The 27,919-nt window shown below is 44.0% G+C and overlaps 1 protein-coding gene across 1 annotated transcript in view; it reads right to left on the minus strand.

The window, feature by feature from the left end:
- Positions 1-3,057: 3,057 nt before the first annotated feature.
- Positions 3,058-27,919, minus strand: part of RASGEF1C (RasGEF domain family member 1C) — a 68,403-nt gene continuing 43,541 nt past the window's right edge. Inside the window, exons 4-14 of the mRNA XM_061352108.1 lie at positions 26,681-26,818; positions 21,271-21,483; positions 19,151-19,225; positions 15,576-15,671; positions 14,395-14,497; positions 14,224-14,303; positions 13,508-13,603; positions 8,044-8,139; positions 7,269-7,392; positions 5,209-5,281; positions 3,058-4,716 (exon numbers count right to left, since the gene is read on the minus strand). Of these exons, the coding sequence (XP_061208092.1) occupies positions 4,692-4,716; positions 5,209-5,281; positions 7,269-7,392; positions 8,044-8,139; positions 13,508-13,603; positions 14,224-14,303; positions 14,395-14,497; positions 15,576-15,671; positions 19,151-19,225; positions 21,271-21,483; positions 26,681-26,818 (1,119 nt within the window). The 3' untranslated portion in view covers positions 3,058-4,691. The remainder of the gene's footprint in view (positions 4,717-5,208; positions 5,282-7,268; positions 7,393-8,043; positions 8,140-13,507; positions 13,604-14,223; positions 14,304-14,394; positions 14,498-15,575; positions 15,672-19,150; positions 19,226-21,270; positions 21,484-26,680; positions 26,819-27,919) is intronic.

The raw sequence follows: 27,919 nt of genomic DNA on the forward strand, positions 1-27,919 counted from the left end.
TAAAAAGACAAAAAGGTTCTTAGAGTCAGACAGTCAAATTTTGCTTACAGACGTGAATGAATTCATTGGATCAGATTTAGTCCTTGAATTTGCTGCTGAAACTTCAACAGCGTCAAAGAAAGCTTTTCCTAAGGCTGGATTTTCACCCTACTCAGTGCACCTGCCCATCTGAGAGTTGCACCTGCCTCAAAAGAAAGGCCAGGGACTATACCAGTTGTCAGTAGAAATTAATCCCTATGAATAACTTAAAACTGTAGTTAATAATTGCAGGACTGCTCCAAAGCCCATAAAAATCAACCGGTGCTTTTCCTCTGGCACAACGCTGTGCTTGGGATCAGTCTTACTCTATGGAACACAGCCATTGTTAGGCCAGACACGGTTAACTCTATAACATCTTTACACTGATATGCATAACTGTCTTTTCTAGTAATGTGTCTTTTTATTGATAACCCCAGTTACATATTTAGTAATGTAAGCTCTGTTCTAAACTGGATTTTCAGTCATGCACAAACCAGTGCTCATGTGCTTTAAGAAAAGGTGCGTAAATTATTGCAATAAACCATGACAAAGTAACCAAGGTTATCAGTAAGGGACTAACTTGATTTGAAGTGAGTGATTATCTTATCACCACTGACCACATCACAAAACATCTTCAAGCTGAGAAAAATATCTCTATGCTTAAATTGCTTCTTATTTGAAGTGCTTGAGCAGCTGTGTTCACACTTTCATAAGTGCCATCACTGCAGTGGCTGGGATCACAGTTTGCTTCCAGACCTCCACGTTCTCTATCCACACAGGGAACTTCCAGCCAGCTGCGTGACAGGATTGTGTTCACAGCCTAACAGAGGCAATAATGACAGGCTAAACTTGGTGTACTTCTGGTGCACAGGGTTCTCATGTGCTAGATTCATTCCAAGAGGTTTTTGCCGTCAAAATTCCATCATGTCCAGCAGGCCTACATCCATCTGCTTTTAATTAAGCAATGCGATTGATGCTGATATGAAAATGAGGGCAAGATTGTATGAAGAAGTGTCTTTTGAAAGGCATTGAGCAAGTTCATCTACTGACTTCAACACAAGCTGAAGGCACACAATTCCCTCATTGTTCTTCACTAGGCTTTTTATCTAGACCCGTGTTGCAGGATGGCACACTTCAGAAATGAAAAAATTGGACTTTTGCTACCACTCTGATTACACTAAAGTAGAAGCAGAAGTGATTTCATGTATCTGGGTCTTTTAAAATATTGCTGTGCACACAGAAGTTAATGCTTCTGAAGCACTCTGTGTCATATATTCACATCTTACTAGCTTAGGGTTTTGGTAGTAACACTACAGACCTGTAGGTTCAGTTCCGCTCAGCTCTCTGTGTAGCATTAGTTTAAGCAGCTGTCAACAAGGCAAATCCACTGAAAAAAGTGGAATTAGGAACCTATGACATTACCAGGAGTAACTTGTCTAGATGTTAGTCTAATGACTACATGCTTTATAGTGCTGGGTTTGAAGTGATACTGCTTTCTTTTCAGCACAGTAGGAGTTCTTTGCACATTTATAGCAAGAAAACACTAATTATTGGGGTGCTTTTCCTCATTGTTCTGTAATGTTAATACATTTCTGGAAGAAGTCTGTTCCCCAAATTACCCTTATTTGTTCTCAGTTGTACTCACACTTTAAAACCTGTTGGTGAAGCAAGGCTCTAACCGTCCTGTCCGGAACTGTACACCCTAGTTAGGCCAACTATGAATTACAAAACCAACTGACAGCTATAACTTTAGGCTTGCACTGTACTTGTGTCAGTAGAATTTTAGCTGTGAAATTGTGTGAAGACAAGCTATGATTCCTAAAGCCTGGTTTTTAGGAGTGCTGTCTTCTCATCTGAAGTTGCTCTGTACTCTCACATCCAAGTCATTTTACAATGAGCAGCCAGTGTCTCTGGAAATACTACACGTCAGTATCACACACCTCTTTAAAGCAATAACTGATTTGATACTCCCCAAATGATGTTTAGCACCTCTGAAAAAAAGACCTTTTAAATATGTGACTACATAAAGGTTTAAATGTAATTTAGTGCTTCTGAGTGTCCCACTAAGCCCTTAATAACGCACCTAAATCTGACCTTTATGCTTCCATTTTAAGCACTGAGGTTTGAAAGTTTTGGACTATGAAAGTGGTTTAGTTTGCAACAGTGATAAACTTTGTGAGACCTAATTTAATTCATCCTTACGAAATTGCCTGAATTAATGGAAACTGCCCAAGAATTTAAAGCATTATCTGGAGCAATCACATTTTGACTCCTCCTCAGGTGTTACAATCTCAGCTGTACCAGAATCTACTGGCATGTTAGAAAAGGAGTGAGGATTTGCATTTTAAAAAGCAGATCTTAAGAAAGTGTCCATCCCCCTACACTGGGTTTCAGGTAAGTAAACCAACATTTCCACTATGAAGTCACACTGTGCCTGTTAAAAAAGATGCAGATTTTAAGAAAAAAATGACCATTTAGCAAACACACTTAATGTTGTCTATATATTTATAGTTATTGCTCTGGATTTGGTTGGAATTTGACAAGCTTTTAATGGCATCATTTTGGAAATGGTTCTTGAAGGAATGGCTCTGTATGTATAGGTCATGTATAGCTCTCAGCTCATGTGCAAAAATTAACAAACACCATATTAACAGTGTCACTGGAACAGTGATCATTCCCTGGCTAGAATGATGCTGAACCATCCTTACACTTAGTTCTTCCATACAAGGCTCCAATAAACACTGGACATTTTTATGTTCCCCCTGCTTGAATTCATGAGCTGATAGACCTACACAAGAAGGAGAACTGAAATCCTACATATGCAAATCTAGATGCCATCCTGCTCATCTCAGTAATGACAAGAGCAGTGGATTCTAAGTGGCCATGGCCCAGACTGCACAGGTTTTCACAGATCATAACCCAGCCGAAGAACTGCATTGCAGCCACTGCAAACCTTTAGTGTATCACCTAGACCACTTCTCAGGCTGCTGTAGTCCCGATCAGCTCAATTGGCAGAACTGCCCTCAGAATGCCTCACGTTTCAACACCTCAGGCACGTGTAACTCCTGAGGCCTGGCAGAGGGCAGGAACTGTTCCAGTTTTCTATCTTAAAGACATAGCCAGTTTTGTGAGTAGCCTGATTTCTCAAAACACTACAGCCACTTGGAATCACTGTATTGAAGTGAACTATTACTGGTCACAAAGAAGGGGTTAAATCCTCCTGTTGTAGACAGAGAAAGACTGGAGCATCTGAAAAGGCCAGCATCAAGTCAGTAATAAAATGCAAAGTTCAATATCATCTGGCATTTAGGTTTCATTTAAGCTTTCTGAAGTCTTTTCTGAGGCAAGTAGGAAGAGTCCTTCCATATACAAACAGTCTACTGTTAGGCCTTAGTTTTGAACCCAATATCCATATAATTCATTATCATTTAATAGATATTACAGTAGCACCTTGATTGTTGTACAACTTTAAACACAAGTTGTAGTCCCTACTTTGTATTATCTGTAAGGAAATGGTGAACATGGTTTAGATCCTAAATATAACAGAGAAAAATAGTTACCTACTCATGAACAACAAATTCTTCAGTGCATTCATTCTAGGCTGAAACCCTTTGTCTTCTTAAAGCATACCATGTAGTTCCCAAATTCTGAGCAATTATCCCCCCCCCCATCCTCTTAGTATCACTTTGCAGAATAAACAGCACTGAATTAATTGGAACCTGACAGAGTTTTTTCAAATGGTAATGCCATCTATTTAAGTGTGATAGAACCCTCTAAAAGATGTAACTTCGCATCAACAAAATTAGGGAATACACTACGTACATTAAATAGGGGTACATTGAGTCCAGACTAATTTGCTTCTTCAGTTCAGCTTTAGATTCGGTGTGGGGGGCATGTCTTTAAGCAAAACCATCTACACTCTGCACCCTCCTCAGATCTGCCAAGATTCACAGTAAGAAAAGCAACAACAGTGGTGGGAAGAATAACTAAGCAATAGCCATACTTCGGATTGTCCTCTGTTAACACTCATGACTGGCCCATGCTGCTGTGGTCTGTGTATGACATACACATGTACGTATGAGTGAGCGATGTCAGTTTTCATCCGCTGGAAGCTTATACCTGTAGCAGTCAGTGCTTTGTTCAACAAGGCTGGGGGACTGCTAATGTAAGATTAAGTTCGTTCTTCATTCAGCAATTAACCAGATTGCTGCTGTGTCTGTGTTTGATTTAATTTTACAATCCTCAGAGGGTTTAAAGAGCTGCAGTCTGAAGCACCTGCTTCTGAAATATTCATGTGTGGTTTTTGCTTTCCTTTTGACACATGTTCCCGTTCTCTTTTGCAGTACCACAGTTCTCCACACTCCTGATCGCCTTACGTTTTCCTTCAGAGGCAAAAGTTACAGCGATCCTGACGCAGTTTGGGCACAGCCACAAATAGTCTGTTTGTCCTTCCTCTCTCTGTCTCATAGTTAGAAAAGCGTCATTGTGCACACAGTTCTGTCGATTGCGGTGGATGAAGCCGGTTCATCCATCATGTCAGGCAGTCAAAAAACCCAACAAAAAAACTCAAACAAAAAAAATTGTCTAAATCCCAAACAGGCATCTTTGGAATCAGTAGTGCAAAATGTTTGCAGATTTCTTTCCCTTGACCTACTGCAATAATCTCTTAATCTTCAAGTCTTCCCTAAAATAGTGGATCTGTAAATTTAAAACATAAGAACAGTGAAAAGAGGCAAATATAAAAGTGGTTGCTTGGGTTTTTACATCACTGTCTTAAGATTCTCACTTATACCAAAGCATTATATGTCTCTTATTAAGTTGTAAACTGTAGGAAGATCCAGTTAACCCCGGGCATTTTTCTTCTACACAAGGCTTCTTTTGCCTGGGTGCATACCATATAAATCATAGAATCATAGAATAGTTAGGGTTACAAAGGACCTTAAGATCATTTAGTTCCAATCCCCATGCCATGGAGAGGGAATGCACGTGTGGAGGGTATTCTTTAAGATGTGGATAGTTTGCAATTACAATTAGTTTTTATCAGTGCAGCCTCAGCTTTGAAGAATGGTCTTAAATGGAAGAGACCTCCATCAGAGGTTACATTTTAAATGCCAGCACTTTACAAGCTTTGCCTATCAAAGCAGCATTTTGGAGGTACTTCAGAAATGAACTGATAACGTAAGTGCTTACCTTAAGGATTTCCACCTGTCTTTTTCCGTCTGGTTTTCCGGGCTTTCACTTTCATAGGAAGCCAGATACAAACCTGGGAAAGGTAGATATGTGTTATTCCAACAGCAGCAGTAAACCCCTACCTCTCTGCATCATTGTATGTCCTGTATCGTACCAAACAGCATGAGAGACTAAAACTTCATGGCCCACCAGGTAGCTGGTAATCAGTAGGACACCAATGGTGAGCTCACGTATCTACCTTTGGAAAGCTGTTTGGTTTTGATGGAGCAGCAAAGGACCTCAGAGTTAAATATGTTAGCATGACCTTCCTATAACGATATTAAACAGTTAAACAGTCTCTGGGTTTGCATATAGAGATACAGGCCTATCTACTCCATCACAGCACTGCTATCAGAGTGGTAGATGAACATTAAAAAAGAGAGACAGTGGGAGCTGACAGCTAAACAAATAAACTTTAAAATAAGGGTATTCCCAACACTTAACTTTATCTTCCTCTATCTATCTTTTTAAAGCTTATAGGGACACACTCTCTTAAATGGATACAAAACACCCTCAAGGCAAGAATGAGTTACAGAAACCAGAGAAGAAAAGCAGTAGAAGAAAATAAATGGGTCTTTTCCAGTGCAAAACTTTGCACTGTAGGATGCGTTTCATGACACCAAAGTGTGTCTAGGCTGTAGAATCTTCTCTGCAAAAGCTGCTGGTGCATTAGTATCTCACTTCAGTCTTCACAGATTTTGTTTTATGTAAGCTGTGATTTGCATCCACATGCATTTCCTCATTTGGCTGTTGATGCTTTATTCTTTAATGCTGGAACCATCTGAGAACTCAAGTCTGTGCTCTAATTAATTGCATTTTAATATGCAAGTGTTGTCCCACCATTCTGCCACGCTGTGACAAGTAGTGTAGTACAGCTGCATTTCTCATACCACTGCTGCAGCTCTAATACATTCTCCCACCTTTTACTCAGGGCAGGTCTTTCTGCTCTGCACTTCCCCTGGGTAGCAGGGGAGGCCTCCTGTGTCTTCTGTCTCATGAAAGCACTATGAATATGGGGGAGGGAAAATCTGCACGCAATTAGTGGGCTGAGGTCACCCTTTTTTGGTCCAGCAGCCTGAAAACTGTACTTTTATCCCTGACTTTCACTTTCTGTCCCTTTAGAGCCTAAACCAAATGCCTCCATCCTATCTCCTTCCGATACCCACTGCTTTAATCACATTAATTATTCCATTTTGGCAGTCCTTCTTAGGATTTCAGCAGGATTTTTGAAGCAGTATTTTGTGTTCTGAAGCAGTCTGTGAAATAAAAGCTGTCTTGGTCTGATTAGCTTGGATTAGTACAGAAAACTGCCTATGGAACCACGACTAAATAAACCCAACGCAAGTATAGCTGATGGGAATACAGCTACAGACAATTCAGTGCGTGACAATGTACCAAGAGGCAACTGAGACAAACCAATATGAAATGACACAGTCTGACATGCTGGATACAAAATTGAAGAGGACAGATAAATAGAAAAAGACAATCAGAAAAATAACTTCAGAACAGGGGTTTTGAAGCTGAAATTAATTCCTAGGAAAGATTTTTCTTAGAACTTCTTTTCTGTAGATAACATTTCTGTGCTGTAGAGAAAGAGGTCAGCGGGACTGCCGTCACCCTGGGCTGTGCTCACTGAAGAGATGACAGCCTTGGTTTGCAGAAGAGATTAGTTCTGGCTCCATCAATCACTGAACAAGCAGCTAAGGGACAGCTGACATTCACAGCAGTCCACAACGCGGTTGTGTGGCCTCTTTTCATGATTACAAAAATAGGGCTACAACGGCAGCTTCCTAGACAGTGCCTTATAGAGAAGTTATGGACAAAAGGAAAGCAATCAGGGAGAAGCTTCATGAGCTGGAAGGTTGTATTTTTAAAACCATGTTGATAGATTGGGAATAAACAAGCTGCATGACAGGAAAGCTAGGAAAGAACCAGGACTGGTCAGTGAGAGAGATCAAAGCATCGATCAGCACTGGTGAAGAGACGTATTTTCAGTGATTAGAGACTGTAGAGAGGCTTACCATCCTCAGTGAAAATGGGCGCAGTATGCAAGTAGTGGATGATGTTGGGATCTTGTTCAAAGGGACATTCCACTTGCTTCCACGTTATAAATTCTCCTACTTGCTTAGCCAGTTCCAGAAATTTCTGTAAACATAAACCCATTCCACTCAGACCCAGTAAGATTATCTCACTCAAACATCTCCATCCAAGCAGAAGACTGGGATCCAGGATCCCTCATGCTGACTAGAAGGTTATTATGAGAAAAGAGCCTTTTCTGGTTTAGATGGGTACATTTTCACAGTTCATTTACAGGGGCAAGAGAGAGGAAAGGGTGCCCTGTGTTTCTTCTTCTAAGCCATTTCAGTTTGCACTTCAATGAAAATGTATCCATGAACAAAGCTCCAGGTTATACATGTGTACTTCAGAATAGAGGACTTAAACTTTGATGGAACAGGAGGGAGCAGAAATAGATATACATTACGTAAAGTAGAATGACTCCCAATGCCTCACAACTCTTTAGGTCTTCTAACAGTTCTATTTTAAGGTGTTTCATGCATTACTCATTCTCACAATGCCAACACTGAAGGAGCAAGTTAGAATGATCTGCTTGTAATGTTTATGTAAAATATACACATTAATGCTTTTGAAAGCATTCTGGGATTGGTTTAACTTTCACACAGTCACTTGAGATCATCTGTTTTGGCATCTTTTGTTGGTCTGCACTGAAATAGCAGGCAAAGGGTCTCAGGTAGCGCTACCAGAATGGGATAGATAAAGGCGGTTTTCAGAGCTTACTTCAAAGTTGACATGTCCATTTGGAAGGCGATTAGCACATCCTTCATTCAAAAAATAAATGTCTTTGATCAAGAGGCTGAAGAAGGGGATCACAATCTGTGAAGAGAAATAACAGAACTGTTATATTTCCAGTTTGGTATTTTCTCTGCATGAAAGAAGAACTCAATCAGGAGAGAGGAGCAAAAAAGAAATATTAACTGTTCGGTGTGCCACACACTTAAAAAGGAGAACAGTGATGGGTAAGCAAAAGGGCAGTGGGGTATAGAGACACTTTCAGCCACCAGGAGAATATATGTTGAAATGAACACGAACTGAGCACAATGTTCACTGAGCAGAATAAGACTAAGGAAATACCAGTAACCCAGTTTATCATCAACAGCATCACTGCCCGATGACAAGGCCAGACAGCAAAGAGCAAAATAAAATTGCAGAACTCTTCCCTTCTTTGTTGGGCCTTTATAAGCAAAGATGTTGGATACACAAATGGAGGGATTTAAAGACAGAATAATTATCTGGTGATTGAGGACTTTTCTACAAACAGTTAACCAGGAGCTGTTTCATTTTCAACAGCTCCACACACGGCTACCTCTTGATGCATATAATTTCCTTCCTGGTGCCAGATTAGTACAGCCTGACTCTCAAATTAACCTGCAGACAGCAGGACTGAAAACATTAAGTTAGTTGACAGGAGCCTGCCAACAGTAGCCAGAGAGATCATTGTAGTGCTTCAAATAAGCCCTGGGCATCATCCAGGGCAAAGCGGCATATAGCAGTGATCCAAGCCTTCTCTCTAACCCTTAAGTCACATCATGATTTGCTAAGGGAAATGTCTTCTTCTAGGCAGGACTCTTGAAATTATTGGAATTACAGCAAGGATAAATTTGGTGCCCAATGTTCTACAGCAAAAGGCAGTAACCACGCTCCTGAAGTGCATCCCTAGCACTTCAGCAGGGACACAGAGAGCAGGACTCCCTCTGGATCCTCACATGTCACAACTCAAGGGGGGAAATAGATAACACAAAGGACCAGCCCATGACAAAGCTGATCCCCAGGGTTCTAGGATTTCCCACAGCTTTTCTGGACAACCTGCGCCAGCGCCTCACCACCCTCACAGTAGTCATGTTGTTTTCCATCTAATGCTGTACATCAGCTGGAATAGGGTACAAAATGGACCTAGACCAGGATTGGCGGCTGTTATTTTCCAGTCTACAGCCTTCACAATGCAGCAGTGAGTGTGAGCAAGTCATAGATGCAAAAACACTTACTGAGGCAAAGAGTCTGCAAGCCCCTACCACATCTTGCTGTGAAAATGGAAGCCAATTTCTGTTTCAGCTGAAATCGTAAACTACTACAGATCTGCATCTCTGCTGGCTTTCTGTGGGACGACCACTGATATGCTCTACAATGTCAATGCAATAGCCATAAAAAAGCCTGGACTGACACTCCAAGAGCCACTGGCGTTATCCTGACAGATCCCATTGATATAAGAGTGGAAACAAAGCACAGCATAACCCCCTAAAATGCTGAGTACTCCTGTCAGGGTGAGGTGGAGCAAATTCTAGTCAAACTGAGCTAAGTGTGTTTCAGGATTCATTTTTATCTCATCCAAACTAGACCAGTCTAGTAAAGGTAAAGAATACAAATCAGTCTGCATGGTTTATCCCCTACCAAAAGTGATGCTAACTCTGTAACCAGCGTGGTCTTACAGGGTGGAAAGATGCAGAGACCTGGAGGCAGACACTGGTCCCCAGCTAGAAATCATTGCCAGGTTCTGTCTGCATTGCTTTTTGCAGGCAGATGTGAGCTTGTTCTGCAGTGCCTGGGAGCTAGGTCACCATCATTAGTGGTACTAAACATAACCAAGAAGCCTTGCTGAGATGGAAGGTATATGGATGTGGGCTCAATGCCATGCTGCAAAGCCACCAGTCAGCTCAGAGCATGGGCAGAGCTTGTTCTCATCTGCGTCCAAAAGGCGTCAAAGACATACCCTAGGATACCAATTCCCTCCACATTGCCAGGGGATTTCTGTCTTTGAGTCACCATCTATTTTCCCAATAAAAATATATATTACCGTGTATGTTTTGTTTTCCAAGGAAAAGCAGCAGAAGTGGATATAGTTACACTCTAATGCTGGCTTCAGTCCAGGCAGTTTGCTAGCATAAAATCTGGGTTAGTGCCAGAAACTCAGATTTCACTCCCTTTTGATTCCCCCCTCCTTGTACCATCCAACCCACCCACATGCTGAAGGACAATTGCCTCCTGCAGAAAGAAGAAAGCTAATGAGATCAGACATGTTCTTCCTCCAAGGCACCAGACAGCAACAACACACAGTACCGCACTGTACATACTCCTAATGTTTCAAAGCCAGAGATGTGTCATTAGCACAATGCAGGGTTTCCCAGTTGAATGACTTAATTTTGGAGGTGGCCTAGGTCAGCTGACTGCACAGATAAAACCAGGCTTCATTCCTAACAAGTACACCCCTCTGAATTCTGCATGAAACATCAGCCCTTCTTCATTACCAGTTCTCTCGCCCTGCACTTTGGCAGGTTTATTTCTGCCGCTGTACCGCATCTCTCCGCTTTGAGAGCTGCACTGCCATGCCTTTTGACAAGCCTGCTCCTGGAGAAGTAGTGAGCAGTTCTAACTATGCTGTTTACACACTGAAAGAAGGGCTGGATCTGAACAGTGTGGAATGAGGTTAGGAAATCCTCCACGGATACACTGAGATCCTTCTCCTACAACCTGAGCTGCAGTCTTCCATGAGCAATCTGAGGACGAGGATGAGTGATGAAATCAAGCAGTGCTCTTTGTGCCCAAAGGCTGGTGTCACACGGGGGATTCGGGTGAGATGTGTGCACAGAGGAGGGAGGATGTCCCAGATCATTGCCTCACCCTGTCTCCCTCTGAGGATGTAATTTAGCCCCTGAGCTGTGTTTCTGTTCAAGGGCTGTGCAGAGCTCAGCAGCCAAGACACCAGCCCCAAGGGGAGCAGAGTTTCTGGTGAGTCTGCCAGCTAAACATCAGCTCCTCTGAGCCCACAGGCAATTCTTCCTGTGAGAGGTAACCCACTGCTTATTCTGTTGGCCTGTGACAAGAGCACTCCCTCCCCTTCTCAAGCAGACGGGCTAAGCCCTGAAGCCTCTGCCTGTGCTTCTGGGGTGGCCACTTGTTGAGAAGAGAGGCAAAGAGGACTGGGATCCCAAACCTTTGTAAGCACAATTCAGTTTGAAGATAAATCTTTCTTCAGAGTGAGCTTTGCTGTGTGTTTGCCAAGAAACAACATTTTCTATCAAAAAGGCAGTCGTGTTCTTCCAGTCTCATTGAAATGCACTAAAACAAAGAACTGCTCATCTGGCATACAAAAAGAAACAGAATTCCTCAATTCCTACAGCAAGAATTACATGATCTGCTGTATCTGAGATTTTAAAATCCCCACTGTGAGCAGCTACCAAATCATAAGCTTGAGCATTTCCTTGAACTGATGTTATCTATGTAAGGGAAACAGAATATGGGCTTTTTCTTATGTAAAATAGATCCCTTTCAATGTAATAACCTCTCTGCTCCTAGTCTGAACCAGCTAGGGGTACAGATACAATGGAGATTGATAACTTCCACAGGAAATTAAGTCAAACAATAAAGCAACTGGTTTGAATGTATATGATGGATGCCAAAGAACTAAACTGCAGAAGCATCTCAGACTGACAGATTCTCACTGCAGTGTGTGTGAGTTAAAAGGATTTCTCTGCCAGCCACACACATCCATCTCTTCTTTACACAGAGGAGTGCTTTTCAGACCAACTCAGCACACTCCCATTGCAGCTGAGTCAGCCTGCGACCAGATGCTGATCTCATTTCACTGCAAATGCCGTAAGATTCCATTAGCTTCAGCAGATTTACACAAATTTACAGGGATGTGAGATTAGCATCTGGCCCGGCTCCTCTGCTGAATGAATACTAAATTACATATTATGCTTCTTCATGTGGTATCTGCTTTACCTTAGCCACAAGCAAACCCTCTTTCATAGAATCATAGAGTAGTTAGGGTTGGAAAGGACCTTAAGATCACCCAGTTCCAACCCCCCTGTCATGGGCAGGGACACCTCACACTAAACCATATCACCCAAGGCCTCGTCCAACCTGGCCTTGAACACTGCCAGGGATGGAGCATTCACAACCTCCCTGGGCACCCATTCCAGTGCCTCAGCACCCTAACAGGAAAGAATTTCCTCCTTATATCCAATCTAAACTTCCCCTGTTTCAGTTTTAACCCATTACCCCTTGTCCTATCACTACAGTCCCTAATGATGAGTCCATCCCCAGCATCCCTATAGGCCCCCTTCAGACACTGGAAGCTGCTCTGATGTCTCCCTGCAGCCTTCTCTTCTCCAGGCTGAACAGCCCCAACTTTCTCAGCCTGTCTTCATACAGGAGGTGCTCCAGTCCCTGATCATCCTCGTGGCCTCCTCTGGACTTGTTCCAACAGCTCCATGTCCTTTTTATGTTGAGGACACCAGAACTGCACACAATGCTCCAGGTGAGGTTTCATAAAACAACAACAGAAAACTGAATGGAGAAATAAGCAAATTAACAAGAAACACACTGGGGCACAAAACAGGAGGATCCTGCACTAACATCTCGTCAACCTGGTTTTTGCAGCACCAGTGACATCTCAGAAAGCTACAGATGTGCCATGAACACTAATCGAACACTTCAATTTGTGCTCACTGAGATGGCAGCAACAACCAAATGAAATGAAAATCCACAAGGATAGCATTTCACCCCAAATTTGCTGCAGTGGGTTCAGACTAGACCTCAGGAATTGTGGTAGCTCAGTCATCTCTCCCTAATGTAAATGGAGAACCAGCTCATCTCCGAGAGCTGTGCCCTCTGCTCTCTATCTCAAATCACAGGCTGTACAATAGGGGCTTGTCTGCACAGGGGCCTGGCTGGCAGAGCTGTAAGGAAAGCACAGATTCACCTGGGCTGCCAGGCGGGCGCTGCATACCAAAATAAAAGTCATTTTGGTTTGGAATACCTGTCCCATCGGATTCATCAATCTGAACAATGTGCATTTTCCAAGGATATAGAGATTCAAGGCCGGGTGGGACAGGGATTGGAGCAAGCTGCTCTAGTGGAAGGTGTCCCTGCCCGTGGCAGGGGCTTGGAATCGGATGAGCTTTAAGGTCCCTTCCAACCCAAACAATCCTGTGATTCTATGCTGTGTGTCCTGCCCTCTTTTGCTTCCCATTATCCGAAAGCAAGTCCACAAAAGCCCTGTGATCCATTTCAGAATCCTTTCAGCCACCTATTTACACTTCCAACTTCATTTAGCAATGCACAAGCCTTGCATGGGTGACCTATGGAAGGGAGGAAAGCGTTTGCATTGAGTCTCTGAGTCACTGACTCTCAGCAGCAATGCGCACCATCCATCTGGAGAGAAACGGGATGCGGTCCCACTTACCTTCTCTCTGTTGCTGTGTGCGGTGAGGGATCTGTGAGCAGCCCCCCGCAGTGCTGTTCTGTAGTTATAGAAGTTACCAGTAGGGTCCATCTGGTGCTGGATACAGGAAAGAAGACACCTTGGTTAGACAGTGACATGGGTCCTCTGATGAGAACTTTACCTTCAGTTGTAGCAAACCCTGAGCAGAGCCTAGCCTACATCTTCAAATCCCTATATACATACCCATGAACTGAGCATACAGGGAGAGATCTACACATCATGGCTATTTGTACCTCTGATTTTTCTACTAACACCTAACTAAGCTTTGACATGAAGAATAAGGACTGCTCATTTTATATATGCCAAATCTTGGAATCCTCAATACATAAAAAACCTTGGGCCTTGTTCACTCAACACCCAAGGTATAGATGGGGAGCTCCACATTCAACATTGTGCCCATGGCCAAACAAGACTGGCATCAGCACTATGGCTTGCACATAGTCTTGTATTTTACTTTTGGTTTTCCTCCCGTTTGAGTGCTCTGATTCCCCTCTAGATATCAGCAGCTTCACACCTTCCTCGCTATGCCTGGGAAACTTCAGCCGCAGTCTGGCCTTCTGCCCGGGAATGTATCTGCAGACATCTCAGACTGGGATAACAATGTGAAAATGCACAAATGAAGAAGCCCAGAATACAATTCAAGCAGTGTATCAGCATGTTTTGTTTGGGTTTTTTACCTCAAGGATGAAAAATTTGGCTGTTTTCACTTTTGACCAAGTCTTCTTTAGCCTGGAAACTGGACTCATGTTCATTCCAGCTAAGAGGGAGAACGAGGAAAAGAGAGCCATGGGTAAGAGTCATGTTTCCTTTTTCATCTCTGACAGCTGACGGTTATAAGCTGTACTTACAAATGATTGCCATCAGCGAATTAAAATTCCCTATGTTAAAGCACTCTCGGGCAACATCGATGAAGAATTCAATGACTTGTGCTCGCTGTTTCTTTTTTGCAGGCTGCAAGTTAGAATAAACAAGTATCTGTAATAAGCATATGCAGAATTGGAGGGTGTCTTAGGCATTTGTTCCATACCTAGCATGGGTTCATCCACACACAGCTTGGGCCATCTGCTATCAGTCACCGGCCCCGTGTCTGTTCCAGCAATCCAGGGGATGCTGGTGACTGGCAGTCTCTAAAATCAAAGCTTTCACTGCAGTGACACAGAAGAAATTCACAGCAATTCCCTGGCTTGCCTCAGTTAATGTCTTAGAACTGGAACAGCAGCCAAAACAGCCCTGAAGCAGTGGCTCAGCTCCCTGCTGGCCTCAGTGAGCGCATCAGCAGAGACTTTCCTAAAGGCAGGATTTCACACCCATGTCACAGCAGCATCTTTGTCGCAGACAGACTTTGTTTCACTGCATTAATCCCTATCCCCTCTTCTGGCCCTTGCAGCAACACGGCCAGGCCAAAAGGTAGCTTGCATTTTAAATGTACATTTTTATTGGACCGGAATCGCCCCACCTTTTCCAAAGATGATCTTCAAATGGTAATGCTTTTGAGGCCAGGCTGTTTATACTACTACTGTTCCTCCCTTCCACACCCTTTTCAAAGGAGAAAAACATTCATTTCATTTTGATGGGGCCAAGTTAAAAAATCTAAAACCACTACCAAGTTAAAAAATGACCAGTGACAGTAATGGGCAGCAGGACAAAGAGCCATGCAATGGGAATTCACACACACAGCAGAGCTTTGTGATGACAGATAACAAATACTGCTCCATGATAATCTTTTCCAGCAAAAATCTCCCAGGATAATTTAAGGCAGTTTTTACTCTCTTTTTCCCTGCAGGGTTCATTATTCCACACTGTGCTCCTACTATGTCAATGAGCAGGGTATCCCCTGTGTGTCGCCAGCTCTGTTTTGCAGTATGTGTGTCATTTATCAGGTTGGTTCTGTGGGTGCAGTATTTCTAAAGCTTGCCATCAGCTGCTGAGCTAGGTCAGAAGAAATAAATCCCCAGTTTGCCTATTAATGGAGAACCTCAGACTGGTACATCAGGCATGTGGTAAAACACGCCACACGCTTTTGACTCACCATGCAGATTTCTGTGGCCACAAGATAGCAGAGTCTATTGAACCATTTCACATAGGCCTCCAGGTTACTCGTCTTCTTCTGTTCACTGAAACAAGTCTGGGGAGGAAAAAACACACAGAAAGACATATAGCTGTGTTCCAGTGAGCTGATCACCAAGATAAATACTGCAGTTATTGGCCACATGGAAGACTGTGCATTATGGGCCCCTTCAAAAAGACACTGGGTAGGTGGGTGGCTGGCAGATGCACAGGGTCTAGCTGAGTGTCACACCACACAGTTCACAGTAGGGTACAGAAACAGCCCCATTTCACCTGCAGCAAGTGTTCACCAACACAGTCTGCACTGCCCCTGGGATATTAACAGCCAGAGCACTGCAGGATTCAGACAGCAAGAAGGATGTGCAGAAAAAGTAAGACAAGCAGAGTCTTCCACAGCACGCTCAGCTTGTGGTTCTGATTGCAGGAGATCCTTCACTTCAGTAAATGCCATCACCCACAGCCCTTTCCTGGAGGGGAGAGGCCATCATTTAGTGAAGTGAACAAGAGATAAGCAGGAGAGAACACAGTTCTAGTTGCTTCCTTTTGGAAAAACATTTCCCTTACTGAGTTTTCAGGGTAATAGGGTCTCTAGTGACCACCTCTGTCCTGATGGCTGCTCTTGAACAGGTCACTTACATGAGATACTTCACTGATAAGAGCCATTAGAAGAAGCACATCTTTCACTCTTTTTTTTTATATGAAAACTTAAATAAGTTCCCATCATCAACACAGGCAATGGAAGCAAATAATTGGCTGAACTCTTCCAGTTCCTTTGACACCAACACGTAATTTGACTTCAGTGGAATGCTAAGGCAATTCACACCGCCTTAAGATGTTGTTTGGGATTATAAGAATTCAAGTCCTTTTCCCATCCCTAAATCCTTCCACTGCCCATCCAGGAGCCACTGCTCTTTGCAGTTCAGGTGATTTATTTATTAACATCCACTAGAGGGTATCAGAGAATACCGAGTTTTTGGTTTATTAAGATGGTAATTTCCCGGAGCTACCATAAATAGATGCCACTACAAAGAAAATCACAGTGCATAAACACAGATCCATGAATGTCAATGGGATTACCTATATTATGTTAGTGACCTTAAGACCTGGGGCTTAGTATGATTCCCAAGGTAATTCAAAGTAAGAACCCATGATTCTGTATACAGCCATGTTTAGAAACAGAAATCACAGCACCACACTAAGGGGTAAATCTCAATAAGCCTGAAATTCCCAGCCACCTTATGAGCAGACTACTTATACAATAAAAATATGTATTTTGAAAGCATCTCAAAAGTAAATATCAGCAACCAGCATATAAACATCAAACAGTGGAAACCCAAAGCAGCCCCAGTCTACCCATAGCAGTTGCTTTCATGCGCTCTGTGGTATTTCTTATTCCCTGCTATAACAAAAAGTACACGAGACATAGGCTTTGTTCTAAGTATGGTGTTTACATCTCTACACTGCTATCCCGTGCCAGGGCATCAGAACCACAGCTAATACCACAAAACTTGTTAAAGTGTGGCACAGTTAAAGTTGAAGCAGACTGCTTTTTAAAGGTTAAGCTTTATAAATGGCAATGATATTTAGCACCTCCCTAGCCTCTTCCATCTACAACTCACGCTGCTTGATAAACATTCAGAAGCGAAGCCTTTTGAAGCCCTCGTGCAAGAAAGAGGTTTCATGTGATCTCCAACTGGAGGGAATTCAAACCGGAACCGATTCCCTCTGCATGGGATGGGGAACGATACGTCGCTTCACATAAGGTTTGTGCCTCTGTGTACAGATCCCATATAATCCCTTGGCTCTACCTTACCCTGGTGTGGAGGCTCTTCTAAATCACCACTGGGGCCTGTGGTCAGTCCAGGCAAAGGGCAGAGAAAACCTTGAGACTGCCTCTGCTTTCCTCAGCCCTGCTGACTGCAAGCCCAGCAATCTGTCAGTGCCGTTCCTTGTGTGAAAATGTAACAGCAGTTCTGCTTTATAAGTAGATCCTCCTGGGGGAAAACGTTGCCTTGAACTTAGAGGCAATGCCGTGGTGCATCCCTGCTTTGTGCCTGTTATGCACTTCACTGAAGTCACAGCACTGCCACTGGGCAGCACTTCAGTGCTCAGATTTGCATCTGAAGAACATGCATAACTGTCGAATAGCTTGTCATAGTCTGCCAAGATGATCTGCTTGGATTCCCCATCCCACCATTATTTTCAGGCTCTCTGCTTCTCATTCTAGTTCTTTCTGTCCACCTCAGCTGACATTTCCTTATGTCTACCCTGTAACCTGAGTTTCTCTTCACACCTTGGTGGTATTCTGTGCTGGCTTTGCATTTGCAATTCCAGATACAGCTACAGGCACTGTGCATACATTAGTTTATTACTGAACATTTCCTTCTTCTCTTAGCATCACTTCCCCTCTATGGCTTTATGCAATGTAATTTCACTCACTGCTGCCTCCTTCCCACTCTTCCAAAATTCACTCAAAGTTAGTGCCTCGATTTGATCTCTTCCATTTTACTTCACAACAGATATGACAGTTGTTCGTTTTCAGTCTTGTCCCTCATCTTTGCAGCAGGCTGTTCAAATCTCACTGGGGCTGATTTGGTATTTGATGCTTCTGACACCTTTGCTCCCTTGTGGTTCCTTCCTAAAGAATGTGACCAATGCTCAGAATACTTGAAACACTTCTTCCCACTTTACCCTCCCTGAAACCAGCTACAGAATCTCCGTAACTCCAATAAGAGAAAGAGCCCTATGTTGCACTTCTTATCCATCCGTCTGTCTGTCCGTCCGTCCATCGCCCCGTCCATCACCATTACAAGCTGTTCTGGTGCTCTTTGGGCAGCACTATAAACAGAGGTCTTCCTGTTATGTTCAGCGTCCAGTGATGAAATTCTGCTGCTGATGTATGATCTCAGTGGGAACCCTTATGCAGTTCAGGGGAAGAATTTTCCACCCTCTTTCTTTGCTGGTACTGTGTGAAATCACAGACTCTCCCTTTCCAGCCAGGAAGTTTCCTTCCTTATTGAGGCACTCACTGAAATGCTGCTTCAAACTTCACTGGAATCAGTGGAAAGACTCCAACTGGCTTCCACAGGCTTTGGATGAAGCCCTGAATCAGGCACTCCATTCCCTGTGGTGCTTTGGGTTAAAAGCTATTGTGTAGACACAGAAGACTATGTTGATTCATGACGCACTGAGTCATGACTGTGGTGTCTGGGCACACACTATGGGCATTACATCACGTCCAGAGCCTTTACGCCTTCAACCCTGGGAGCAGACATTCCCTGGTTGTGCACAGCCACAAGCCATCTGCCCTGAACAAAGCAGGTTAGGAGGAACAAGCCAAAAGCAGAACATGAAGGTCATGGCCAGTCTCAGGCTGGGACATACTCTCACCAGGAAGGAATGGCAAACACAGGCTGTCAGTTGGCCTGTCCCTGGCCAGCACATATCCCAGGCCCTGCTGTTGTGGATCTCATCACATCAGTTCATCTGGAACAAACAGTGACCGCAGGATTCACTTTGCATGCACAGAAATCATACCTTGGTGCCATCCAGAGGGTCTTTATGGACAAATGCCTGCACAAACTCCTCCGGTCCAATGTGACTTAGTCTTTCCTATTGGAAAGAGAGGGAGGAAGAAATAAGCACCCTAGGATCTTTTCTGTTTCTCTTGCTATGACTTCCCCATTACCTGCCAGCTCTGAATGGTGTTACTGAACTGGTAAACAGCCAACTAGCACCAGACATAAAAATTCATAGGAACAATTAAGAGTTATTTCAGCAGAAAGGAGAAAATGAAAAGAAATAAGCATCATTACTGACAAGCCATGCTAAGAGCCCCCTCCGCTGCGCAGAGTGGAAGGTGCTGGATGCACAGGGCTCCATCTGGGGTCTGGCAAACCTCAGTTGTGTGCTTCTGTCACACAGACCTGCTGTGGGCCAGTGTTACTCAATAGCCTTGTTTCCCAGTTCTTAAAACAGCAGTAATGCTGCTATCTCGTAACCACAGCAATCCTGCTTGGCTGCACACACAATACTCTTGACCCTGCCTCACCACCCATTGATGCTCAGGTGACGCCCCAGTGTGGAGACTCTATACCATAGGAGAAGGAAGGCACTGAAGACACATGCTCACATTAAAGGCATCGCTTACACTGGAGAGTGTCCCAGGCATGAACCAAACCAAGAGTAAATAAAGCATCCAGATCTCTTAGTAAAAGACAGGCCATGTCCCTCAGCTCCTGAAGAAACCTGTCAGTTCCATTACGAGGCTTTTGAATTCTCTTAAACATGCTTATAAGGAAAAATCAGTAGGTTGTAGGCCACAAAGGCATTTCAGAGGAGGTACTTGGGAATTCCTACAACCCAAACTTGGGACATTTCAGCAGCAATAAAGTAAATGATAATTCGGCTTAAGTGAAGATTTTATGGCTACTCCTATGCTATTTCTCTTGAATTCTCCCCTTGCTACTGATAATTGCATAGGACTCTTACCAACAAATAACTGTTACTAATAGCAAATAATTCTTACTAACAAGTAAGCAGCGGACAGTTTCAGTGCAGAGCAGTTGGTGTACCGGATGCTGTAAGTGAAAGAGAAGGTAGAGAGCCCTGATTACAGTACAGTGGGATGAAAACCTCTAGCTGCATCAGTTTTAGAAGTGCAGCAGTGCTCCACTTACAGGGAACATCCCTTGGAGACAGTTGCGCTGTGGAGGGGAAAAAAGGCAAGAGAAAACTCTAGGCAAAAGGACTTGTACTGTCTGCCTTAAGTTGTTTAAAGCAAAGAGAGCCAAAGTTGCTTGGTCTGAAAACTAACCCAAATGAGAAAACAATCCTAAATTTAGGGTTTCTGAACTATTCCACTTCTCGATAAATAGAATATCAGCTACCTTCAGAATTCCCAAGGCTAACTTCCTTGTTTTTCCAGCCTTCCTCTCAAGGATGAACGGTGGCTACAGGAGGACAGGCAGCAGGGAATCATTACAGCATCAAGAGCTCTGCAGATGGCAGCAATGTTTTATGCTCTTCTGCAAACATCCAGGAGGTCTACACAGAGGACATGAACCTGGGAGAAGGGTGCGTGAGACAACAGTCTGCCCAGCACCTTGGTACTGCAATTGGAACGATTACCATCAAAAGCCTGTTTGAGAGTGGACTGCAGTCAATGAGGGGAACAGCAGGGCTTCATGTGGGTGTATTTGGACATCCTTGTATGTTCATGAACGAAGCCCCAAAGGGAAGAATGAAAAACACATCAGACAATGCTTTGTGCATCTGTAGGAATGGATTTGAACTGTTAAAAATGTCTTCCAGATTAGTAGAAGGGCTCATGAACAGCCATTTCAGTAGCTCCCTCAGGCTCTGGGGCTCTGAGCACTGACAGAAGTGGGAACCCTTCAAGCTTCCTGGGACTACGATTTGCATTTCTCAAATAAGCAAGCTGAAAAGGCAAAGTGACTGCTCCAGGATGCGCAGGAACACTCTGGTCTATTGCTTGCTTCCCAAGCATCTCTTAACCTGTCAAACCCTGCCTGCTGCTGCACTGCTGCTGCAGCATGGGATGTGCAGACATCTTTTGGTTATGTCTGGAATACTTAGCAGCTGATGGCTTAAGGTAGTATCTCTGCCTGCAGAAGTTGGGAACCCTTCCCACTCACCAGCTCCACATGTGTCAGCTGCTGAGCCAGAGTGTAGGGGTCACTGCAGACGCTCAGGATTTCTCTCTGAATTGATGGAGGTTTACTCTTAAAGGCAACCAGTTTATCAGAGACAGCAGCACTGATCTTCACAATCCCTTCTTGCCCGTGGCTGAGCGTTGCAAGCTTCTGGTTCAGGGTTTGCAAAAGCTGATTCATCTTCTTCCAGTAGGCCTGGAGAGACAGGGAGAGAAAGAAACATAAACCACCCAAAAAGCCTTGACAAAGGAGTGGTTTGATGCTGAATTTTCCCTTTTGCGAAACACTCCTAAGCCAGCAACAGGTTACTGCTTTATTTTCAACAAGCCTACTTCAAAATAACCAGTTGGCTTAATTACAGTTCAGTGCTTGGACCACAGAAACAGACTGCAGTCAAGAGAAGAGGCAGGCAGGACTGATGGGTTGGGCTGGCACTGATACTCACGTATTCCTGCCAACATCAGGATCAGAGGAGAGGTAATACTACAACATGAGTTACTGCAGCTTTCTGGAGCACAGCAGCATTTGGTTCTTACCCTTTATGTCAGCTACATGTGGCCAAGAACTGTACCAGTTAGTGGTGCCTGCTCAACTCTTATTTATTAGGAATAAGAAGTGTTTCTAACACTATTCTCTCCATCCTTTTGAGCTGAAAGCAGCAGAAGCATGCTGCTACTTGCTACCCAGCTGGAGTGCTCTGAGCATCGTGCAGCTTTGAGTATTTAATAACCAAAATGTTAATTGCTCTTGAAGGAAGCTCATATCGTATTCCAAGCACAGCCACGTGCTCAGCAGGATAATCATTACGAAGCTGCTCAGGTTCTTCTCAGAGCTGGAGCAGCTCTTTACAAACAATGAGTGAAGCTGCTGGCCTTGGAGGATGGGCAGAAAGAAATGGAGAAATCTTCAACTCTTCACAACTGTTAGATGCAGACATTATAAAATGATGTCTGCCTCTACCTGATCCTGGGGGATGGGCTCTGAAGACAAGGATTGATTGGAAATGTCCTTGGGCAACAGCCTCTCATGGAGCGTGAGATGTAACCTGCTGTGGAACATGGCCTTGTGGCCATGAGCCAGAGAAAGGAGCACCAGGCATGGCTGCAATGGGTGCTTCCTCAATTTCAAACAGCACAGTCACTTGGGAAAACTGCCTGCAGGCTGGTCCAGCTCCTCTTCCAGTGCAAAGACCCACAGTGGAGACATCCTCTGGCTGCTCACAAGTGGAATAACTCCTTGCTCCCCATCCAAACAGAATTTAGTAACATCAAGTTGCCAGTAACATCAGTTTGTAATCCATCAGTGTGAATCCTTCAGAGCTGGCAAAGAGCCCTCTTCTATTACATCTGTACTATGCAGCAGATGTACCCCCTGGCACCCTCCGCACAGTCCTCATCAACACAACAGGGACCTGGCCAGACTGTGCCTTCCCACAAAGGCCAACACACACCTGTGTCACATCCCAAGCTGGACACAGCCCAAGTGAAGCCTTGGGAACTACTCCTGAATCCCATGGATTAGATCCAGCCTTTATCATCTTTGCAGTTTTGTAGGCTCTGGATAATCTTCAGTGCCAGGCATTACTCCTGGTTTAGGTGCTCAAGGTACCAGAAGCCAGAGTCAGTGCTCTTCTTACCTACACAGGATCCCATCTGCGCAATGGAAGTAGCATCTCCTGCTACTTCAGAGTGAAGAATAACATGTTTATATCTACCCTGTTTCCATAGCAGTCTGAGGCTGAAAGCCTTTGTAACATCCTAAGTGCATCAACTTCTGCTGCAACACTAACTTTCATACAGCTTTTCTAGCAGAAGGTTTCATATTGCTGAGGAACTTCTCATTTCACTCAAGGAAGATGCTCTCTTGAGCTGGGCTGGAACATGGACCAGATAAGCAGGATGTAGTCAGGCTTTTTTTGCCAAACAGAGCTTTCAAGTCTGAAGTGAAGCCAGTACCTAGAAGGCAGAAGGGACCCGACTTGGAGAATGACAACAGATGTTCTATTTGGAAGCAAATCACACAGGAGGAGTGAAAACTGGGTGAGAAACATGTAAAAATAAAGGACTTAAATCATTTTACATCATTGTACAGTTCTGGTGTCCTCAACATAAAAAGGACATGGAACTGTTGGAACAAGTCCAGAGGAGGCCACGAGGATGATCAGGGGCTGGAGCACCTCCCATATGGAGACAAGCTGAGAAAGTTGGGGCTGTTCAGCCTGGAGAAGAGAAGGCTGCGTGGAGACCTCAGAGCAGCTTCCAATATCTGAAGGGGGCCTATAGGGATGCTGGGGATGGACTCTTCATTAGGGACTGTAGTGACAGGACAAGGGGTAATGGGTTAAAACTGAAACAGGGGAAGTTTAGATTGGATATAAGGAGGAAATTATTTCCTGTGAGGGTGGTGAGGCACTGGAATGGGTTGCCCAGGGAGGCTGTGAATGCTCCATCCCTGGCAGTGTTCAAGTCCAGATTGGACAGAGCCTTGGGTGGCATGGTTTAGTGTGAGGTGTCCCTGCCCATGGCAGGGGGTTGGAACTGGATGACCTTAAGGTCCTTCCCAACCCAAACTATTCTATGATTCTGTGATTTTTTTTTTAAAAGAAAAAGTCATGTTTTCAGTTCTTGTCTGTTCCTGATGCGTTTTAGCTCCACGGAAGAGAGTCCCCTTGCCTTCTTCACGTAAAGCCTCATTCAAACAGATGGTCACACTTCTGATTTACAGAGACTGTCCTGGACCCAAACTACTGACCACCATCTAAATATTTCTCTGTTTTACATCCAGGTGTGTTTGCAAACCTCAGCACAGCTTCTGAAGCTCTATGAACAGAATGTTATTTTTTAGTGAAACTCAGATAGTGACATGTTTGGTATTTTGTGAACATATTTTGTAAATCTGGGGGTGGGGGGAGCAGGCGCAGAACTGAAATCCAAGTTTTCTACTGAACATAAAACATTTGGCTAATCTCCTTTTAGCTGAAAACCCAGTTCTCTTTCAAAGAGGAGTTTGGATGAGAAATCTTGGACCAGCCACGTCTGTGCAATATCAAATTCCTCACTGGATGAAAAGCCAAAAAGCAGCATAAAATTGCCTGAAAGACACGCATCTGAGGCAATCTTTCAATAAATTCTTATCAAAAGATCTAGTTTCACCTGGTTTTGTAGAAGATTTGGCACAGAAATGTAGCTATAGACGACATAAACAAAGACTCAGGTAAGCTGAAAACCTAATAAAGAATGAAATAAGAGACACTTAATAGACACAGAAAGAAATTACAGCTCTTGAAGAGACTCACTAAAAGTCAGTCGAGTGCACCCTTGCCTGGAAAGCTTTTCTGTGAGTGTTGGGGGAGAAACTAAGAAACACCAGTCCTGCTTTTGCTCTTTTAAAAGCATTTCCTGCCTTTTTAATGCTATTATCACTAAGTGAAAACAACATTGTTCATTAACTTCAACATGCTGGTAATTATCTTGCCACCAAGTGACCCCCCACTGTACAGGGGCTGCATGCTGGACTCTATCAACCGATTTCATTTCACTGCGACATTAACAGCCAAAAGCAGCATACTACTGTTTCATATTTAGAGGAAAAGCTTTGTTCTGAAGTGGGGAAGTTGCTCTGAAGACCGCAGGCCTCAGCAGGTGGCTCAGGAGCTCAAATTTTAATTAAAATTTCTAACTCTAAATGCAAATCACAGCACTTCCCAAGAAACGCTTCTCAGCATGGACCCCTTTATACGCACATCACAGAGCCTTCAGCAAGTGGACTCTACAAAGGACAGGAGAATACACTGCAGGGGAAAAAATCCTGCATTGACCTACATGGACTTGATGACCTCACAAATCTTTCAGTCTTTAATTTCTGTGATTCACAACAGGAACAACTTCCTTCCAAACCAGGCACCGCCGCTCTTTTGTGCTGTCCCTTAAAAAAGGGAGATTTGCATTTCTGGGATATGAGCTGTTTCTTGAGTTCATTATTGATTTTGCTCAGCCATAATCACTTGCAATTACAGGGCTTAGTAATATCTGAAAAACAATGATTTGAACCTAATGTAGTCTGAGGCTCCCCAGAGCCATAAGGGTTGGTACACAGCTATGCATGCCCCAGAGCAAAGGTGTGCTCAGGTTAGACAAATAAACTATCACTTTGTGTGCAAACAGTTGATTTTCAGCATTTATGGCTCTTCACCAGGACAGCTACTGCTCTGAAAGGCCACCTGTAAAGCCCCTGTTCTCTGCCTTTTGGGGCTGGTTCCTTCTTTCCAGTAGCTATTATTTTGGTGGGGCTGTATGGGTTTCTCTCACTTTAGATGCTGAAGCACCGCGAGGCACCTTTCTTGGTGGTTGGCAGGAGCAAGCTCATTCCCTCTTCCCCTTCAGAGAGGAGTTTTACTGCTCTGGTCAGTGGAATTGAGGCCACCTCAGCTCTTTGTGAAAGCCCTTTGTGTTCCCTTCGCCCACATCCGAGCATCACACAGCTTCCCCTTCTCTCCCACGGGCTGGCCAGCCCAGCCGGCTGATCCATGCCAGCCTACAGCTACCCCAGAGTGCCAGCCCAGCCTAAGAGCAGCTGCTTCCACTTCTCTCCTGTTTCATGTGGGTAGAAAGGTCCAATTTCATTTCTCTTCTGCTGCAACTCTAATTCCTTCCCTCTTCTCCCCACCCTGCTCCTTCTCAGCCTCACGGATATGTGCTTTTTGGTCTACTGCATTGCACCCATCTGTGGCCTGAAGCCAAGCCTTGATGTAGCCAATGGAACTGAATTCTTCCACATCCCATGGTTAACCTAGGAGTAATTAGAGACTCCCTATGTACTATTTGTCCTTATCCTTATTATTTTGATGGGCTTTGTGTGGTATTTTTAATGTTTCTCAACTCATTTATGGATTCACCCACCTGAACTGCAAGCAGGTCTCCCAAAGACTCCATTCACCATGTCCTCCTCTGCCACACATATGGCTCCCACATTTGAACACCAAGACCATACAGCTATCTGTTTCTGCCCAGCAGGCCACACACTGCTGTCTCCTGCCATTTTCAGGTACCCAGAGAAACTACATGTCCATAAATATTTGTTATCTTCTTTGAATGTAAGGACTGCCCCCTCTTATGTCACCATCTAAGCTAAACAGGCTGGATTCCACAGGATCCCATAGGGGATCTGACAGAGACTGCAATGGCATTACTCAAACGGTGTCACTGCCACTGGAGTACCTAAGCTGAGAGATGGGGCTTTCAGAGAAGCTACTGCAGGTTTTAAATGTTAAAGGAGAACAAAGAGTATCCAGGATGAGGCACGAAACAGATTTGGCAAAAGGAAGAAAAGGAGGAATCAAGTGGGGAAATGAACTGAACATCTCCACCCAACGTCCCATGTCAGATATCCTCACCTCATCGCATGGAGCTATCCTGTGAATCATGTCTTTCAGATGGCCAATCATCCGCTCTTCCTGAAAGTCATAGGGGAATGTCTCTGTCCACTCTGTCAGCAGCTGTAAGATTTTGGGTCCAAATTTTCTGATCCGAGCCTGAAACGGAAACCAGGATGATGGACAGGGGTCAAAACACGTTTACTCACTGAGGTCTCCCAGCAAATACGCATGTCATTGAATGTGGGGCCAGGTTTTCAAAGAAGGCACTTATGGTTGCACCTGCAAAACCTGCACACATGCAAACAAATCGTGAGGTGCACAAATGATACATTTTGGCATGCAAACTATACCAGAAATCAGACACAAGCACAACTGTCTGTTTTACATGCAGATTTAGGTATTCTGCACATGCCGTTTATGGTTGGATGGACATTTTGTTGGTGCAACCTTTAAGTCTTTTTTAAAAACATCTGTCCTGCTGATTTGAATCATACATTCTTCCCTTTTGTACTCACAACCCTCCCACACTTTCATCCCTCCCTGAAAGCTGATTGGAATGTATTTCTTGACCAACAAAGGGTCAAGGTTTTTGCTTCTTTGCTGTGTGAAAAAACTCCTTATTGACCAGTGGCAGATGTAACATGAGGAAGAAAAGATGGACAAAACACCAGCGTTTCAGTAAATGGGCTATGGATAATGTTGCTCTCTTCCCACTCAAGGTCATGAGAACACAAGGACACCCATCACATAACACACAACTGATGCCCACTTTACTTTTGGTATAGGTTTATCTAAGGATGCAGCAGTGGGAATAGTCAGGAAGATTATAGGGCGAGGAGGGAAACACGGGGAATGGCACAATTCAAAAGACGGCCAGTGTGGCTGCTTCCAAAGCTTTCATCCTCCAAGAACACGTGAAAAGGAAATTGTGTTAAACAACAAACTGCATTTTTATTTACAGAAAACAGAGCCAAACAAACAGCCTCCATCTCCATCCTATGCTCTGGAGCTAAAGCGTACCCTGTAATCAGGAAAATTTATACTCTTGAGCTCCACCGCTCTCTGCTTCTCAACCAAGGTGGTTAAAATGCGTACTTCAGCTTTCCACCAACAACAGGTTTCAATGAACCACATCTCTAAAAATAGCTGCTGTCAGCTAGCATTAGGCTCATGCTCAAAGACCAGCAGGTGGCTGCTAAAGGGAAAGCTTTATTGGAGACTACAAAGGTCTGGGGAGACATTTGCTCCAGCTGTGTA

Source organism: Neopsephotus bourkii, unplaced genomic scaffold, assembly GCF_033783945.1.
Source record: "Neopsephotus bourkii isolate Nb327-2 ecotype Australia unplaced genomic scaffold, CSIRO-AGI_Nbou_v1 NB_620, whole genome shotgun sequence".
In the NCBI taxonomy this organism is placed as follows: domain Eukaryota; kingdom Metazoa; phylum Chordata; class Aves; order Psittaciformes; family Psittacidae; genus Neopsephotus; species Neopsephotus bourkii.